The sequence below is a fragment of the Dendrobates tinctorius genome, unplaced genomic scaffold (assembly GCF_039654945.1).
Source record: "Dendrobates tinctorius isolate UK_male_01 unplaced genomic scaffold, ASM3965494v1 ptg000070l, whole genome shotgun sequence".
NCBI classification, from domain to species: Eukaryota; Metazoa; Chordata; class Amphibia; order Anura; family Dendrobatidae; genus Dendrobates; species Dendrobates tinctorius.
Window position 1 is genome coordinate 170,309 of NW_027361738.1, and position 20,145 is coordinate 190,453.

General features: G+C 45.7%; 1 protein-coding gene across 3 annotated transcripts in view; it reads left to right on the top strand.

The window, feature by feature from the left end:
* Positions 1-20,145, top strand: part of LOC141095388 (probable serine carboxypeptidase CPVL) — a 103,828-nt gene that overhangs the window by 27,557 nt on the left and 56,126 nt on the right. For all 3 annotated transcript variants that reach the window (XM_073581343.1, XM_073581341.1, XM_073581342.1), the window contains exons 4-7: positions 1,475-1,589; positions 4,969-5,027; positions 5,710-5,789; positions 6,619-6,685. In XM_073581343.1, the coding sequence (XP_073437444.1) occupies positions 1,475-1,589; positions 4,969-5,027; positions 5,710-5,789; positions 6,619-6,685 (321 nt within the window). The remainder of the gene's footprint in view (positions 1-1,474; positions 1,590-4,968; positions 5,028-5,709; positions 5,790-6,618; positions 6,686-20,145) is intronic.

A 20,145-nucleotide genomic window follows, 5' to 3' on the forward strand; every position in this document is an offset into this window, starting at 1 on the left:
TGACAAAACCCTGGAGGAAACAGAGGGCCCTGTTTGTTTCTTATCAGGGGGCAAGGAAGGGCCTTAAAGCCTCTAAGCAAACTATAGCTAGATGGGTGAGAGAGGCCATCATACTAGCATATAGTAGTGCAGGTAGGGCTGTTCCAGAGGGCCTAAAAGCCCATTCCACGAGGGCCATGGCAACGTCCTGGGCGGAGAGAGCGGACGCCTCCATCGACCAGATCTGTAAGGCGGCCACTTGGTCCTCTCCATCTACCTTTTTTCAGACATTATAGATTAGACCTATCTGCTACCTCTGATCTCACATTCGGGAGAAGAGTGTTACAAGCAGTGATCCCCCCCCCTAAAGAGAATACAAATCTCTGTAACTCTCTCGTGGTGCTGTCATGTAGAATGGAAAAACACGGGTATTACATACCTGGTAATGTGTTTTTTCATGAGACATGACGGCACCCTTATATTCCCTCCCTATTTGATCACGTCATTAGTTGGGTGCATTATTAGTATTATACACTCCCTTGGTGTCGGAAATTTATCAGCGTTAAAGTTGTATTATTTATGTGTACACTAACCTGCGGAGTTCCTCTCGTGCTCTGTAAAACAACTGATGGAGAGAGGAGCCGCCCCTTTTATCTTGAAGGTTTCCTGTCCTCGCTGGGCGGATCCCCTCTCTCGTGGTGCCGTCATGTCTCATGAAAAAACACATTACCAGGTATGTAATACCCGTGTTTCTCTTTCAGGTTACATTGGGGCTTATCTTTATAATAGTGCAGTGCCCTTTAAAGAAACGGAGCAGTCTGGCCACAGCAGTGATATTGTTGGCAGCGGATTATTCAGGATGCACTCAGTATGTGACAACAGATCTTTATTCAGGAACAATACATAAGCTTAACGGATCAGGAATAAATCATGTCTCTGTGCAGCATCTAGAGCAGGCTGCTTCTCTCAGACACAGGGAAACAGGAAATGGTCACATGCTCTGCCTGTGTGAGCCTCTAGGAGGTTTTTTGGTTCTAACTCTATAAACGGCATACAAATCTAGCCACTGAACACTCACACAGGAATGGAGTTGTTGCACCAAAGATATTCCAACAGATATTCCCATCTTGGAGCCTCTTGACAGTGACCACTTTGCTGCGGCTTTTAAGACCCAGTCTAGATAACCTTTCTGCGTCACCCTGTTGAACCTTCATCGAGGCAGTTCTTGGGCTGGACCTCTTCAGTTAGGCCCACAAGATTGCTTCCTTCATGTTGGCATCCCAAGCCCTCATCCCTGCATTTGCTTACTCTTCACTCGTACAGATCACAGGTCATATCTGTTTGCCTGATCCTTCAGACAGAACACGTTTGTCTCCTCAGGCGTCCGCTCATCGTGTGTGTGTGTGATCTTTTCTGTTATGCCAAAAGAAGCCAAGAACACACTGCCATACACAACCAATTGTCTAACTTTCTGCTTGTCTCCCTCCTCCTATAGCTCAGTCCGGAGTCTGCCCCAGTTTTGCTTTGGCTACAGGGAGGACCAGGAAGCACGTCCATGTTTGGCTTATTCGTGGAGAATGGACCTTATGTAGTGAATGAGAACCTTACATGTAAGCACCCTTTCATGTCCATTTTACTACATGTAAGCTGTGTGTGTATATATAATATATTATAGCGCCAGAAGAGGGGTCTGAAGTTTCACACCAAAATATTGGTATGAGATGAAACCATTTCCCCCCCCCCCCCCCGACCTAAAAAGATTGAAAAAAAACCCATATATTTTACTCTTATAGATCCATCACATTCCACAGCACTCTACAGACCTTATTGCCATCCCCACTGGGGCTCATAATCTAGTATTCCTATCAATTTGTCTTTGGATTCCTGCCATTTCAGAGGACCTGGAGGAAACCTGCACAAACACAGGGAGAACATGCAAACTCCTTGCAGATGTTGTCCTTGGTGGGATTTGACCCCAGTGCTGCTAACCACTGAGCCACCATGCTGCCCAGTATCATTCAGGGTTGTGAACGTGGGCAACACTGAATCTCCCGTGTATTTTTGGATTAAATAAAGCAGATCTTTTTTGCACTTGTTTACTTGGTGTCTTACAGCCTGTATTGCATCACTGCTGGCTGCAGTGTTACCAGAGCTCACTGACTGATTCTAAGAGTTTGTACCCCTTATTTTTGGTTTTCACTCCTCTGGGCTGATGATCACATGAAAGTTAGAACTGCGCTTTGTGGCTTTAAAATCAGCTCAGAAGGGAGAGGGGTTAAAAGCGCTTGGACAGACTCTCTAATTTCTCTATAACTAGCAGTGCAAGCGCAGCTAAAGACAAACTGATCCTCCACATGCTGTCTGTCATCTAAAAACAATAGGCAGGAGATTGCAAGTGACAGAACCACTGTAAACCACCCTAGTGTTTAATCTGTGCTTTTCTCCCATCTCATCCTCATGTGAAGTGCAGTGTTGGCAGGAAAAACATTTTTTCTGTTTTTAATGCATTCAATTAAATGCTGAAAAATTGACTTTTTGCTCCCCTTCTTCCCAGAGCCATAACTTTTTTTTTTTTTAATTTATTTTTTTCGGGTGGTACTCCACAATCTGGCAGTGACAACTAGAGGTCTGCTGAAGACTTCTGGTTGTCATGCCAACTCAATAGTGGCCAGCAGTCATGTGATACAGGCAGGAATTTATGGCGTGCATGTTAAATGCTGCTGTATGACAGCGGCATTTAACTACTTAACAGCCACAGGTGTATCACAATTCCACCCGTGGCTGTTAAAGGTAAATGCTACAAGTTATATGCGGGACTTATAAAAGAATAAGGAGAAAGGTGATCAAGTAGGGTATCAGCCTAATCATGATATAATCACAAAAGACTTCTTACTCAAAGGTAATGAATGATATGAGAAGTTCCATTTTGTTGTGTGCACGTGTTGTATGATTTCAGCCTACACCCAGACTTTCATCAGAAACTGCTTCAGTGTGAGGGAACCCCAGAATCTGCATGCTGCATTTCCAGGGAGAGAGCACGCTCTCCCTTGTGATGCAGCTCGCATTGCTTTGCTCTGGAGTTCCTCACTGAAGTAGTTTCTGATGAAGATCTGGGTGTAGACTGAAAATGTACAACTTCTGGGCACAATGAAATGGAGCTTCTCACATCATTCATTACCTTGAGTGCCAAGTGTGTTGTTTTTGTTGTTGGGTGGTGGTGGTTTGTTGTGGTGGTGGTGGGGGTGGGTTGTTGTTGTTGTTGTTGTTGTTGTTTTGTGGTGGTGGTGGGTTGTTGTGGTGGTGGTGGTGGGTTGTTGTTGTGGTGGTTTGTTGTTCACAACATCTGACATGCTGGAAAAGATGTGGGCTCAGTGCCGGAGAACATATCAAAGAGAGGGTGTCCGACATCAGCATACTACGCCCAATGTCAGGGTTAAAGCACCATGTGAGAATGGAATGGGGTTTTAAAAAGTGCATTAATTTTACTGCTACTGTAAAACACTGCAATTGTTTTCACTTTAGCTCAAACACATGAGAAACATTGAAATAGCCTTAAAGGGGTTGTCTGCAGACTTTGGCGACAGGCGTTTGACCTGAATTATGTAATTTGCATACGTTCAGTCACATGCCCAATAGACGTATGCACTATTGCTCAATGCAAGTGTAATGAGCGAGGCTAGACATGGTCTAGTAAGAATGTGGCTGGAAGTATGTAGATTGCGTACTTGCTGGCACATGACCACCTGCTCCTGACGCCAGAGAATCCTCAAAGCAAAGTGAACATGTGAGGATTCACAAGTCTGCAGTCAGTGATTGCAGGCTTGTAGTGCAAGGCCAAGCAGCTCCTTTAATAGTAGTCGTTTTGTTTTTCCCTTCACCCATGACAGCACACCTGAGGGATCGGCCCTACCACGACAGGAACCTACTGAAATATAAGGGGTGGTACCTCTCCCCTGCTTCAGTTGGCTATAGATTAAGTCAGCAGAGGAGGATAGGTTTAACCTCTGGTAGAAGGGTGCTGCAAGTGGTGGTCCCTCCCTAAGGTGTTTCGAAGCCTCCAAAAATCTCTCAGGTGTGCTGTCATGGGTGAAGGGAAAACCACCATGGTTACTTACCTGTAGCCATTTTTTCCGGAACCCATGACAGCACCTGTATATTCTCCTCCCCCCCCACCACCACTATATGGGTGTGCATGCTAGTAGGGTGTGATGTGGTGTTGGATAGACTTGTATCTAACCAGGAAGTACTCTCATGCTCTGTAACCAACTGAAGCGGTGGAATCATAGAGTTGGAAGGGACCTCCTGGGCCATCTGGTCCAACTCCCTGCTCAAAGCAGGATTCGCTAAATCATCCCTGTCAGATGTCTGTCCAGCCTCAGTTTGAAGACTCTCATTGAAGGAGAACTCACCACTTCTCGTGGCAGCTTGTTCCACTCATTGGTCACTCTGTCAAAAAGTTTTGTCTAATATCTAATCTGTCTCCTCCAATTCAGTTTCATTCCATTGCTTCTAGTCTTTCCTTGTGCAAATGAGAATAAAGATGATCCTTCTACAATGTGACAGCCCTTTAGATATTTGTAGACAGATATTAAGTCTCCTCTCAGTCTTCTCTTTTGCAAACTAAACATTCCCAAATCCTGCAACTTTTCCTCATAAGATAGGGTTTGCAGACCGGTCACCATTCTGGAGAGGTACCACCCCTTATATTTCAGTAGGTTCCTGTCCTGGTGGGGCGGATCCCTCTCAGGTGTGAGCAGGAAGCCCAGCAGGAAGCTGATGACGAGAAACAGTCCAGGACGTTCTCGTGTGATCAGCGATAACCAGCGGGGATAACCAGCATCCTTCTTGTGTAAATAGATCAAAAATTCTTTGGTTATGGGAGGTCACTGCTTCATCTAAACAGAGGGGGATTTATGGTGAAACATCTGCTTTGGGGATAATCATGATATTTGGTAATGACCACACGTTCCTGCTCTTATGTCCTTACAGTGGCTCATCGGGAGTTTTCCTGGACAAACAAATATTCCATGTTGTATATTGATAACCCTGTAAGTAATTTATTCTATTTAAGGGCATAAATCGATAGTTAATGAACGTCGGCTCTTAAAGGAGCGCTCAGATTATTATAGAATTACAGATGCAAGAATGATATAAATACTCAGCAACATGGCTTATAAGGTTCAGCAGTGGTTGCTAAATATAGATGAATTGCATTATGGGAGAACTATGGACACTTTCCATCACCTTATGGGCATTAGGTAGAAATACTATAGTTACTGCTTTTTTGATGTCGGTCTGCATTGTAAATGGTGCAGGGCTTGATGAAGTGGAAGTTCTGTATAAAAGGTTAAAACCATGCAGAATGATGGCATGCAGTATTGACCTGCAGATGCCGGTATTGCTGGTGGTCTTACAGGCCCATCAATTTCAATAGGGGTTTCCCAACTTATAGTGAGGTTTCACATGGATCTGCATTCCCATTACTGTGGGAGCTGTCTGACCACTGGGTAGCCCACTGACAGTAAGAATGGGTGTGGGGTGCACAGTGATTGTTTAGCAGGGTCTTTTACTTTTTACCTAGCTGACAGCCACTGTAGCTCTGTGCATGGATTGGACTACTTTTCTATAAGCTGGTGGGCCTCCATCTTGAAAACAAACCTAGATTAGTCTGTCTGTACTGTTGTAAAGCGTTCTGCCACTAATAGTTTGTATTGTGTTTTTTGTTTTTAGGTTGGAACTGGTTTTAGCTTCACAAAAGACGACCGGGGGTATGCGGTAAATCAGGATGATGTCGGCAGAGATTTGTACAGGTAATAATGTACCAACTGAAGGATTGGATAAAATACTACTAAAAGGCTCTAGCAGATCTGACATGAAAACCTCTTTTTAAAGGTTTTCTAAGATCTAAACACTATTTCCTAATTGGAAGCAATGGCCTTCAATAAAAGAACCTGATGCTCCTTGCAGTTTTTGCTCACCTTACTGCAGAGATGACTGTCAAAATGTTATCCTTAAATGGGAATTTCCATGAAAAAGATCCTATCCCAATATGTAGTGGGTATATTGTGAAACTATTAGAATTGTAGTATAGTTCTTCTGATGTGCTATGTCTTTCCTCATGTGCAGGCATTGCAGGACCTTAAATATCCATGTTTGCATCTACCCATGAAGTGAGCTAGTTGCTAGTGGTGGTAACATGGGTACCTAAGGTCTTGCAATGTCTGCACATGAAGAAAGACATGGCAAATCAGAAGAACTATACTACCACTCTAATTGGAGGTATTTGCTAATATTACTAGATATTGGGATAGGATCTTGCAGATGGGAATACTAAGCAGTTTGGCCACGACAAGGGTGCATAAAGCTCATATGCTTGGTTTGATCACTTTGTTAATGCTCCATTTTTAACAAACAATGATATGGAAACTATCAGAAAATGTTTCAGGAAAAGTCCTGCCTGAGTACAGCCAAGCACTGATTCTTGCAGGAGAGCTAGCTTTAGTTTCAAGCAAAAGGCTTAAGGCTCCATTTTCCAATTTAATCTCTTTGGTTGGACTGTTTGGCACATTTATTCTAGTTGAACTAAGGGATGGGTCATAATGTCCTCAAACTCATATCTTTCCTATTTCATTTTTTTAGTGCACTCACTCAATTTTTCCAGATCTTCCCAGAATATCAGAAAAATGAATTTTATGCCACAGGACAAGTGAGTATTTTGAATGAGGCATATAGTAACCCATCCAGTTTGTAAAAATGTCTTGCCAGTAGGTGCAGGAAAGTTGTATATCTTTGTACCGTGTTAGCCAGTGGATAGAAAAATATTCAGGATTGAGAGTCCTCATTAGCCTGATGAAGAGACCTGAGTAGTCTCGAAAGCTTGCAATGTGTTACCATCTTTTCAGTTAGCCATTAAAAGGTATCAACTACTGAGGACTCTCAATCCTGAATATTTTGCCAGTAGGTGGTGCTCTAACATAGAATCTGCAGTGGTCTACCCTGTACAGTAAGCGTATACACCATTATTGCTGATGGTTCAAATCTGTATCTTGCTGCGGGCCTTTGTGAAGCGAGAACTGGTGTAGTAGTAAGTAATGTTACCCAATATTCTAGTAGCAACTTTCCCTTTAAATGTGCAGACTTAATAAACAAAGTGCATGAAAAATACTAGTAGCCCTACAGACTGACACCTAGTTGTTCCATCTAACCAGGACAGATTGTTCATATGGACCTGGTTTATTTCAATTTTTAAAATTGAGCAAAATCTACCCCCAAATAAGTTTCACGGAGTTAATCAGGGAAGGTCCCTTGACCAAAATTCCACCCATCTGCACAAATACATCTTAACAGCAGATTTTTAATTTTGGGGTGATGAGCCTCTGCCAGATGTGTCTGGCACTGACTCTCTCCTCCTTTTGGATCTATGGTTTAAGGTTTCTTCTTGTGGTTTGGCCTGACAGTATGAGGAGACTTAAATATTTCAGAGGAGGATGCAAGGTGTTTAATTTCCCAGAGAGGAACAGGACTTGCGCTCTAGTGCCTCTTATTGGAAGTGGCAATCATAGGATTGCTGCTTCCAGTAGGTGGCACTAGAGTTCACATATTCTTCCTCTCTAAAGAAGTTGCAGAGTTATCTTCTCTCCTTAACCATGCACATTGGCAGTCACACACGGGAGAATCAGCAGGTTGGGATGGGGCAAAGAATACCTCATCGAATATTTAGATCTTGAGTAAGAGGCACTAAGCTGGCTAATCTTACAGCTTTTATTTGAGGAGGTCATTGTTCTATTCTGACAAATGCTTATTTTTCACATTTCATAAGGACAGTAAACTGGGTGAACCTCCTTTCCATAAGCTGCCATAGAAGGGTTTGCCCCATCTGGGGCTTGAATGTTAAAACTTCAGTGGCTGATTCCTCCCTTCTAAAATCTGTATCCCTTTCTCAGATCCTCCCCTGGGCTTAACTTGGGGTTAGTCACTCCCAAAATGTTCATTTAAAGCAGTATTCCCACCTAATGAGCCTGACCAGACACTGCCAGTGCTGTACTGTTAAGGGTCTCATAGAAATGAATGGATTTGCATGGCACAGAATTAACTAGGACATCAGTCCTCACTAATGTCATTCAATATGTAGTAATTGAGGTTCAGGACCCGTATTCAAATGATTAGTGGGGCGCCCTCATCCTGTGAATAGGTGTCCCTACACTGTATTAACCCCTTCATGACCCAGCCTGTTTTGACCTTAATGACCTGGCCATTTTTTGCAATTCTGACCAGTGTCCCTTTATGAGGTAATAACTCTGGAACGCATCCTAGCGACTGAGATGTTTGTTTCGTGACATATTGGGCTTCATGTTAGTGGTAAATTTAGGTCGATAATTTTTGCATTTATTTGTGAAAAAAATCAGAAATTTGGTAAATTTTAAAATTCGCAATCTTCACATTTTGAATTTTTATTCTGTTGAAACAGTTGACACAAAATAGTTACTAAATAACATTTCCCACATGTCTACTTTACATCAGCACAATTAATTTAATTTTGGAAACAAATTTTTTTTTTTTTGTTAGGAAGTTAAGGGTTAAAAGTTGACCAGTGATTACTCATTTGTACAACAAAATTTACAAAACCATTTTTTTTAGGGACCACCTCACACTTGAAGTCACTTTGAGGGGTCTATATGACAGAAAATACCCAAAAGTGACACCATTCTAAAAACTGCACCCCTCAAGCTACTCAAAACTACATGCTAGAAGATTAACCCTTCAGGTGCTTTACAGGAACTAAAGCAACATGGAAGGGAAAAAGTGGACATTTTAATTTTTCCAACAAAAATTTTCTTAGCTTTTTTTTTTTTTTTTTTCTTCACATGGGCAACAGGATAAAATAAATCCTAAAATTTTGTTGGGCAATTTCTCCTGAGTACACCGATACCTCATATGTGGTCATAAACCACTGTTTGGGTGCACGGCTGGGCTCAGAAGGGAAGGAGCCCCATTTTTTGGAAAATATGCTGGAATATTTAGACACCATGTCGTGTTTGAAGAACCCCTGTGTGCCTAAACATTGGAGCTTCCCCACAAGTGACCCCATTTTGAAAACTAGACCGCCCCCACCCCCCCAAGGAACTAATCTAGATGCATAGTGATCACTTTAAACCCCCAGGTGCTTCACAAATTGATCTGTAAAAAAGTACACTTTTTTTTTTTTCACAATTTCTTTTAGCCTTAGTTTCTTCATTTTCACATGGGCAACAGGATAAAATGGATCCTAAAATTTGTTGGGCAATTTCTCCTGAGTACACAGATCCCTCATGTGGTCATAAACCACTGTTTCGGCACACGGCAGCACCCGGAAAGGGAAGGAGCGCTATTTAACTTTTTGAATGAAAAATTAGCTCCAATCTTTATCGGACACCATGTCAAGTTTGGAGAGCCCCTGTGTGCCTAAACAGTTAAAACCCCCTACAAGTGACACCATTTTGGAAACTAGACCCCTTAAGGAACTTATCTAGATGTGTAGTGAGCACTTTGAACCCCCAAGTGCTTCACAGAAGGTTATAATGCAGAGCAGTGAAAATAAAAAATCATCTTTTTTTTTTTTTTTTTTTTTTTTTCCCCCTTGTGTCCCTCCAGACAGCACCATGGAGAGTCTTTCCTTGACCTATAGTGGGACAGGATCAGAGGTTAAAAGACCCCTCCCACCTCCACCCTCCAGTGTTTTTTGTTTTTTTATTTTCCCTGTCCCAGCAAGGGACGGTTGTATGAGAGGTTACTCTTAGAGTGAAGATAGCCGGTGGACGTTTATGGCTTTCCATTCCCCCTGACAGGCCAGTCTGTGGATGATTCCTCTCTGGGAGAGGTCCCTCAGTGCCGTCATTCGCTGTACCAAATGGGATTGGGGGTCTCGGGTGGGGGAGGCCCTCTGCCCCAAAGATCAGTCGAGTGGACATGCTCCTGTGTTGAGCCACTCCTCTCGGTGGGAGGCTCTCGGCTCGGACGCCGGCCGGCAAAACATCGCTACTTCCGGAAAACACGCTGTGGAGAAGGCCATCGTGCCTCCGGCAACGTCAGCATAAGGTTGGCGTGTGTTCCACGGCAGAACACGGAAGTCCAGAACGAGACAGGCAACAGGCTAGTTTCTTGGATCTCTTGGGGCACAGGAGAGGAAATCACTGGCAGTAATACAACATTCCTGACTGAACACCACTTCCCTCCAGGGTAGGTTCTCGGCGTTACCAGCTCCCCTTGTCTTTCTAGTAGGTATGGAGCCAGCACAGGTGAGTGCACGCTGGAATGTTGTGTTCATGGCCTGGTCCTCTGGGTTGATACTAGCCTCATGCCTTGGTGCCAAAGCTGGGCCTAGAGCCTCATGCTGAGATGCATCCTCACATATAAGCATCTAGGCCTTGGACCTCTAGGCTATAGTAAGGCCATATGTCCAAGCTACATCTCATAATGTGACCTCAGTTAGTTGCAGGCCATGTCTGCACAGAGCCTTATGGCTGGACACATGGTGGAATGCAGCACATGGTCTCCAGAAAGACTGCCCTCCAGCTGCAGCTCATTAATTAGCTCCTTCAGGTGGAGCCGGTCTGACAATTGAGATGTACTATTCAGAGAGGAGGTTTATCCGGATCTCTGATTGCTCTCTTGGGGGGTAACTGGGGGCCTGGTCTCTCGTTTGGCACCTTCAAGCAGGGCCGTTGTCTGTGCATCATATTATATCATAGGTGCATCGTATTGCCGCTGCGCACGACATATTGCTGCATAAGGCTTTGGTACCTCTGCGCCTCAAGGGGTCATTTGTGGGTCTTAATACCTCTGGCTGTGGGCCTCTGGCTTAGACCTTCTGACTTGTGCCTTTTTGTGGGCCGCACCTTGTATGGTCAGCCTACCACGTCCCATTGTCTCAGGCCCCAACTCCGGTCTTCGTGTTTCGGGACCCAGACCCAGTTTCTGTTGCTTCATTCTTGGCAACTGGGCTTAGCCAGACGAACAGTTATGCTTGATTTGGCCTAGTAACTTAGCATTTCTTCTATTTGGAACAGAACTCTCAAGTGAGTTACTGCCTCGAGTGCTAAAGGCAGGTCTCTCTCATAGTTTGCTTTTAAAGGCAGACATATGTCTTTGGGGGTTTATGCTTTAAGTGGACATATTCTGGGTGCAGAAAATCCTATAAGGTGGAAGGAAACAATTCTTCCCGGCTCCACATAGCAGTCGGACTAGTTTCCTTGATAGACACCCGGTAGACAGATTCTTGTTCCATAAATCCATTGTATTATGTTTACCAGGGGTAGCATCACTACTTTTTGTACATGGTGGCGAATCAGCAGCTCTGCGTCATGTGGCAGAGGATCCCATCTTCGCTGCTCTTACAGGAGTCAGGGCTCCTAAGGTAAAGAAGCTGTATCCAGGACTCTTGCAGTTGAGAACCCATAGTCCCTCTGCCTCGCAGTAGTCAATCCCCTCTGTGGTGGGAGGAAACCTACTTCCCTCTAGTTAGAGTGGTTCCTCCCACCATCGCAGTCAGGGGTATAAATATCTCTAAGATTGCCTTTTAGGATATAACAAATAAGTTGACAAATTTTACAATGCCTGGGCTAATGACTTGTATAGAAGAGCGCGCACACACACTTACTCTCCTCAGTTCCAGAGTCAAGACTCCCTGTGTCTAACATCAGTAAAACAGGGGTGAGGATCCACATTTTCCCGTCTCCCATGACGGCACACAGAGGGGATCTGCCCAGTCAGGATAGGAACCCTACTGAAGATAAAAGGGGCGGTACCTCTCCCTTGCTTCAGTTGGGTTTCCTGTCCTGAGAGGGACCTGTGTTCTGAAGATCACGTACCTGCCCCTCTCTTGTGCCGGCATGGAAGACCAGGCTGGTTCCTGAGCGCTGTGTGTCGGGAGGGGGAAGCTCCGTCCGCGGGTTCCCTGGGGGCTCAGTGTCCGAGCGGGCGCAGAAGCAGCACGGCTGGGGTCCTGGGGCTCTGCCGTGGCTGCAGCGCCGCCCTCTCCCCCTCTGCCGCGTCCAGAAGCAGCGCAGGAGCGTCAGGGAGCGGCCGCTTCCGGGTCGCGCCCCTCTAACGGCACGCTGGGAAAGGGGCATGCCCGCATGACGTCAGGAGGTGGTGCCGGTGATCCAAGATGGCGGTGCCCAGAGCAAACAACGCCGGCAGGCGAAAGGAGATCCCGGCGGCATGGCAGGGGGGGAGGGGCTGTGGTGGTAACCGGAGGAGGCGGAGAGTGCAGTGGATCCCCCTTGCGTAAGGGGGATGACCACAGACGCACTCATGCCCAAGGCTTCAGGATGGAAGTGGGGCAAGACTAGCAGCGTCAGCAGCAAGAGCTCTTGCCAGGAGCAGTCGCTCGAGTGGTGGGAGCGGCAGTCATAAACGCAACGGGCATGACTCGGACGTCCAGGAGAAACGTCACGAGTGCATCTGAGGAGCCTCCGAGATCGGTACCCCTGATTGACAGCGGTTGTGAGTGATCTACATGAATGTCACCCTTATGGTAACTGGGTTCCATTTTCTGTTTGATCACTAGGGGTCGAGGAAGGCTAGCAGCAAAACCAAGAATAGAGAATGTGCCCTTTGCAAACACGCGCTAGCAGATCAGTGGCAGAAAGACCTCTGCGCTGACTGTATAAACAAAACTATACAGGAGGAGACCCCTGACTTGGTGACTAGCCTTAAAGAGTTAATACAACAGGAGGTGAAAGGTTCCCTTAAAGGCAGCCCTTAAAGATAAAAGAAACCGTAGAAGGAGCTCCGATTCAGAGGCCTCGCCAAGGCAGAAGGGGTGGGATAGATCCTTGTCCCCCTCCACCTCCTCTTCCTCTACTCAGTCCTCAGAATCCTCCTCGGACAGCGATATAGGCGGCCGTCCATGTTTCCCAACGGAGGATGTGGAAAAACTGGTCAAAGCTATCAGGGCTACAATGGGCCTTAAAGAGGAAAAGACTCCCAAAGCATTAGAGGATGTAATGTTTGGAGGAAAAGAGAAAATGTACCTTCCCTGTAAATGATAAAATAAATGCACTAATTGACAGGGAATGGAAAAAACCCCAGAGGTCAGGGGGCTTACCTTCCACATCAAAGAGGTACCCTTTTGAGCAAAAGGATTCAGAAACCTGGGAAAGTCCCTTAAATTGATGGGGCTGTAGCCAGATCCTCAAAGGTATCTCTACCATTAGAGGACTCTGGCATGTTGAAAGACCCGCTTGATAAAAAAGCAGACGGTTTCCTAAAGCATATCTGGGAAGCTTCAGCAGGTGGATTAAAGCCAGCGATAGCTGGTACCTGTACTGCTCGTGCCCTCATGGTCTGGCTATAACAAATGGAGGACCAGATCAAGGATAGAGTTCCTAGGGATGAAATTCTGTCTAATTTGACACTGGTACACGGAGCAGCGGCTTTCCTAGCAGATTCCGCAAGGTTGACAGCTAGAGCGGCAAGCCTGTCAAATGCGGCAAGACGAGCCCTGTGGCTTAAAGGGTGTCCTGGAGATTTACCATCAAAACATAGGTTATGTTCCATTCCATGCGATGGCCAATTCCTCTTCGGAAAACAAACGAAGAGATTTTGGAACATACGGGGGATAGGAAGAAAAGCTTTCCCCGATTTCCGGGAGAACCTAAAAAGCAGCCCTCTTGGAGGAGATTTAACAGGGGTCGTCCCCCGGGAGATAGAAAAAGCTGGGACTTTAAACATATAGCCCGATCCTCTTCTTTCTTTAAAGGGCCCTCCACTTCCTCCAAAAAAATCTCCCCAATGACATTGGGCCAGAGGTAGGGGGAAGGCTTTCTCTCTTCCTTTCCGCCTGGGAGAATATCTCCACCAGTACATGGGTCCTAAACATAATGGACGGTTTAAAAATTCATCCGTCCGCCCAGGCATACCTTCATAATGACACCCAGAAGGAAAGACCAAGAGCAACAGCTGGCCCTGGAGATGGAAGTCTTGGGACTAGTGAAAAAAGTCCTACAGGAAGTCCCAGTGCAAGAAGAAGGAAGGGGGTTCTACTCCCCCCTCTTAATACAAAAACCAGACGGCTCTTGGAGAACCATTGTCATCCTGAGGAGACTCAGTGGGTAGACAATTGCTCCTTCAAAAAGGAGTCAATCAACACGGCCACAAAGATCCTGTTCCAACATTGCCTCATGGCAGTGATTAGACTTAAAAGATGCCTACTATCACATCCCAATTCATCGGGAATATCAAAAATATTTGAGAGTAGCGCTCTGTCCAGGGGCAGGTGAAACACTACCAATACGCAGCCCTTCCGTTTGGCCTGTCTACAGCCCCCAGAGTATTCACCAAAGTGATGGCCGAAGTAATGCCTTTTCTTCGTTCCAGGGACATAGTGATCGTCCCATACCTAGACGACTTTCTTGTAATAGGGAGGTCGGAGTCCCACTGCGCACATCAAGTGAAGGAAGTGATAGCAATTCTAGTAGGACTAGGATGGATAGTAAACATCCCCAAGTTAAGGATAACCCCAGTAAAAGAGCAATCCTTCCTAGGGTTGATATTGGACTCTGAGCAACAACGCTGCCTCCTACCAGAGAGCAAAGTGACCAAGATAAGAGGCCTAGCTTGCACAGCAATACAAAGACCAAATATGACTGAGGAACGCAATGTCCCTTTTAGGCTCATTGACATCATGCATACCCGCAGTAGCATGGGCACAGTACCACTTAAGGCAACTACAGTGGGAAGTTCTGTCAGCACAAACAATTGGGCATTTAGAAGGCAAACTGTCTCTCAGTGGCTGTAAGAGATTCCCTGCTCTGGTGGACTGTAGAAAAGAATCTAACAGCTGGTGTACCGTGGCAAAAACCAGTCGAGGACATCATTACAACAGACGCGAGTGCCACAGGATGGGGAGCACACCTGAGATCCCACTCAATGCAGGGGACCTGGTCCTCGCTAGAAAAGGATCACGGTTCAAATGTAAAAGAACTATGGGCAGTGGAAACAGCCGTGAAACATTTCCTTCCTTGACTCGGGTGTGGTGGCCCCAAGGTAATGACGGACAATCAGGTAGTAGTAGCCTACATCAATCACCAGGGGGGAACGAGATCTCGGGGGCCTCATGCAAATATCGGATCTACTCTTCCAGCTAGCAGAACAACATCTGTTATCCATCACAGCACTGCACATATAGGGGGTAGAAAATATACAGGCAGACTTCCTGAGTCGCAGATCCCTAAACCCCCAAGTCTTCCAACAAATAGTTCAGGCATGGGGCAAACCAGAAATAGACCTGTTTGCTACCGCACACAACTGGATGGTCAGTAAGTTCTGTTCACTAAATCTAAGGGAAAACCCCTTCGCAATAGATGCCCTACAAATACGCTGGAAGTTCATCCTGGCGTATGCATTTCCCCCAATAACAATGATCCCAGTAGTGGTCAGGAAAATCAGGGAGGATCGAGCGAGAATAATTCTTATAGCTCCGTTTTGGCCGAGGAGGCCTTGGTTCTCCCTTCTGAGACTCGGGTCAGTGACAGATCCATGGATATTACCGGAGATTCCAGACCTGCTTTCCCAGGGACTAGTGGTCCACTCTCAGGTGAAGGGCTTCCATCTAGCGGCCTGGAATTTGAGAGGGCACTACTGAGTCGCCAGGGATTCTCTCCAGGGTTAGTCTCCACCCTGTTTGAAAAGTAGGAAACCTATAACATCCCAAATCTAGGGTAGAACATGGAAAAGTTCCTAGACTTCTGGGGGAACCCTTGGGGGTGATGTAGCGCCAGTGGGACCTATCCTAGAATTCTTAGTTGGGGCTACAACTGGGGTTAGCCACTAACACACACTCAAAGTCCAAGTCTCAGATTTGGGGGCCCTATATAACTGCAACTTGGCAGCCAATAGGTGGGTGCCCCAATTCATAAAGTCCTGTGGCAGGTCAAGGCCGGTCATTATCCCAAAGATACCACCCTGGGACCTCAATCTAGTCTAAGAGGCCTTAACCAAAGATCCCTTTGAACCACTACTAGAGCTGTCACCAAAGCTACTTAGACTTAAAACTGTCTTACTGGTAGCCTTAACATCAGCCCGAAGAGTGAGCGACCTACAAGCTCTATGTCCTCCATATACACAGATCTTGGATGACCGAGTGGTTCTAAAGGGCATGTCACACTAAGATATCGCTAGCAATATCGATATAACTAGTGACGTTATAGCGATATTGCTAGCGATATCGCTATGTCTGATACTTGCCTCCGACCGGCTCCCCCGCTGGTTATTGCTGATCGCGCGAGAACGTTCAGGACTGTTTCTCGTCGTCAGCTTCCTGCTGTGGAGACGAGCGAGGCGTGGAGCCGGGCGGGAGGACGCAGGATCGCCTGGTGTGACAGGTAAGTAGCGATCCCTGTCCCCAGAGATGTTGCTGGTGAGATCTGCCTGTGTGGCAGCTCACTAGCGACTACTTAGCGATGTACCAGCGATCCTGACCGCGTCATATCGCTAGTCGGGATCGCTGGTACATCGCTAAGTGTGACAGTACCTTTAGACCAGACCGAGGCCTATCTCCCCAAGGTAGTCCAAAAGTTTCATAGGACTCAGGAGATCTCCTTACCATCTTTCTGTAACAATCCTAGAAACCCTGGGGAGCAAAAATTCCATACATTAGATGTAAGAAGCCATAGTACAATATGTCAGTAACTAGTCAGTGGAGGAAAGATCAGTCCCTTTTTGTAGCCTTTCGGGGTAGTAGAAAAGGGCACGGGGTAGCTAAGAGTACCATTGCCAGATGGATCAGGGAGGCCATTATCTTATCCTACTCCGCAAGTGGCGCTCCAGTTCCAGAAGGCATCAAGGCTCACTCCATCAGAGCCGTGGCTACATCCTGGGCAGAGAAGGCTGAGGTATCGATTGAACAAATTGTAAAGCCGCTACTTGGTCCTCACCTTCCACCTTTTTTAAGCACTACTGACCTAACCTTTGGTAGAAGGGTGCTGCAAGCGGTGGTCCCTCCCTAAGGTCTTATTCTACAAGTCTCATGCGTGCCGGGAAAACACCAAGGTTACGTACCGGTAGCCGGTTTTTCTGGATCCCATGACGGCACCTGTATATTCTCAACCCCCCCCCCCCCCCCCATATTTCACTTCTTTGGTGTGCACTATAGTTTGGGTGCTTTTTTTTTCTTTTTTTTTATGTGGTAATAGTTTTACCATGTGTACTAACCCGGGGGGCCTCTCATGCTCTGTAAACCAACTGAAGCGAGGGAGAGGTACCACCCCTTTTATCTTCAGTAGGGTTCCTGTCCTGACTGAGCAGATCCCCCTTTCATGTGTGCCGTCATAGGCTCCGGAAAAACCGGCTACCGGTAAGTAACCCTGGTGTTTCCCTTTCAATGCTTCTAATGAGAAGCCCAATGTTGGTAGTGGCAGGAGATGTTACCTGCCAGATGGAGTATTTCCTTAGTTTTAAATAATATCCAACCTTTTCTTGGGGTTTAGACATGTAAAGGATTCAGAATACACATGACCTCTTGGATGAGCAGGGTACATACGTCTCAATGCTCCGCTATTTTCCATGTACTGTTATTGCTTTGATCTTCCAGCGGTGCAGGGTCTCTGGCCTGCAGGTTTCCTTCTAGTATGGTAAGCTGGTCTCCAGCCAAGGATTAAGCCGAGCCCAGGAGGACCGACGAAGGAACTATCCTGTGTTATAAGCACATACAGCAAATTACTGGTCTGTACAGTCCTCATTGTATTGTGGCTGGGGTTATCACCATACCTTTTGCTGGGCAGTAAGGTTTTAAACCTATTCTGTGACTGGTGTTCATAAGTGCATCCAGACAAAAATGACTTGTATCATATGAACTTTTTCGGTCCAACAACGGACCTTCATCAGAAAGGTCTTTTTGTTTCTTTAGAGTAGACTATAAGTTACAAAAAAGTAAACCAGAAAATAAAACAATGCTATAGACAGTATAATACACGTTCACAATAATAAATAATAATCTGACGTCAGAAGCAGGATCTATAGTGAAGGAAAGTGACTGCAGAAATTCTTTCCAAAAGTGTAGATGCAGTTTTCAGATTTCATCTGTGCCATAAATGAGGGTGAGAACATGGTTAAGGAAACTAATTTGAGTAACAAATTTTTTTTTTCAGGGACCGAGGTCCACAACTATGGTGAAATGGCTATAAGTAAAAAGGATATCCATGTGCTCCCTGAGTGTTCATCACTATAATAGAATAGATATGTCCATACTGACGAATATGGATGGCAAGGAGGATATACCTGTAAGAGACACAGTAGGGTGAAAGATATCCTAATGCAGGAATGAAATCCTGTAATGTTGAAAATAAGAGCGTGGTATGCAGCTGAATGGTACACAGAATACCAAGGGATTAATGATCAGCATGAGTGACCAAGATAATGTGGTTGAATTGTAAGCTGTAAACCTCAGTACCTGTTTATTTTGTAATGACTGGAGCTCGAGTCTATCAAAGGGGCTGGATACACTGTGACTACATAAGGAGGAAAACACTGGTGTTAAATGATGCTAAAATGTGCAAAAACATCTTAATGGTGGCCAGTGTATCCAGCCCCTTTGATAGACTCGAGCTCCAGTCATTACAAAATAGGGTGACAGATTCCCTTAAGTCATTTGCTACAAAAGTGATAATGGCAATCTGCAATTTAAACCTAACTGTGGTATGGGCACCATATGTCCAATTAACCTTCAGAGTCCAAAGGTTCCTTGGGAATTACAAGAAAAGGAGGTCTTGTATGTGTTACTATGGACAATTCAAAGTCAAGTAACATTTCTTGAATCCTGATACCTAGGAGGATGACCACCAGCTCCCCGGCATCCCGATCCAGGAGGTAGGCCTGGACAAAATGATGAATTGGATGAATGTGGAAAGACCACTAGGCGTTCATTCCGTGCCTCCAAGGCCAGCAGAGTTAAATCTTAAAGTAGGCCAATGGGGTATAGCAGCCTTGGGAAAGTCCAAGCTGGATAGAAATGTTGGTAGCTCTTCAGGTGAACACAAAACAAATGATTTTGACCTTCTGTGGAGACAGGGGGAACCCCCAACAAAAGGGAAACCCTTGCTGGATGTTCTGTGGAAAAAGATTAAAGCGCTGAGTGCTGTGCCAGGCTATGGTGTAACATCAGGCATAATTCTGATTTTTGGTATGTAAGATTGGTCTTCCTCATTAATGCCTTTAAAGAATCCATTCTTCAAGCTGCAGAGAACACTACAAGTTATGTCCCTGGGGTGAGATTCATCCAGGTTTGGGGGGCGCAGGGCTCTGTGCACTCTATCAATTTCTATTGGGGCTCCTGGGGAATGTCTGCGGAGGTTATTGAAAGGTGCAAATAGAATATCTTTGGTACTGATTGATTCTGGTAATCCTCTGATGCAGAGATTATTTCTCCTGTTTTCCAAATCAAGGTTTTGTTGAAGTGAGTATAATTGCAGGGACTGCTTGTGCAGTGTGTCCTTTAAGACCTGTGTAGCTGACTCATTGTTCTCCTGAGTTTGGGTTATTACAGCAAATCTAGAATTGATGTTAGATCTCACCTAAACTGTGCAAACTGCTGTTTACACTCCTCCAACTGAGAGGTCAGGGCTAAAATGTCACTTAGATTTACAGGCTCTTCTACAGACAATCCCAACTAAGGATGCAGGCCTGTCATCACCCATAGGTGTAATTGGATGGTAGTTGGCTTTCTGTGTGAGATTCATTTTGTGTTGTGGAGTTAGAGATCAGGCTTGCAGAAGGTTGATGTCACTCAGTGGCTATATAAGGGGAAGCTGTGGGGATGGGAGCATGAGATTACTGGTGTAGGGTGTTTTGGGCATAGCTAACATTTCACCCAGCATAGAAGTGGGGGTCACTTACAACTGTGTTCTCCTGATATTGCTGGCCCGGAGTTATGATTAAGGGAATCAATCCTCTGCTCACCCTGCATCCCATTTTGCTCTATGCACAGCAGGCAGCAAGCTGCTCTGACCCACCAGTATCTCCTGCATGCTATGTGACACCTTGCAGTGCTGCTGCAGCCATCTTGCAATGGCAGTGTCCTCCAGGCTCTGCTCAGCATGGACTGCCGGGACCTCCCTGCTGCACGCAGGATCTCGCCAGGGACCCTCCTGTTACCTGGTGGTCTGAAGACTTGTCCCGGGCTCCGTTGCA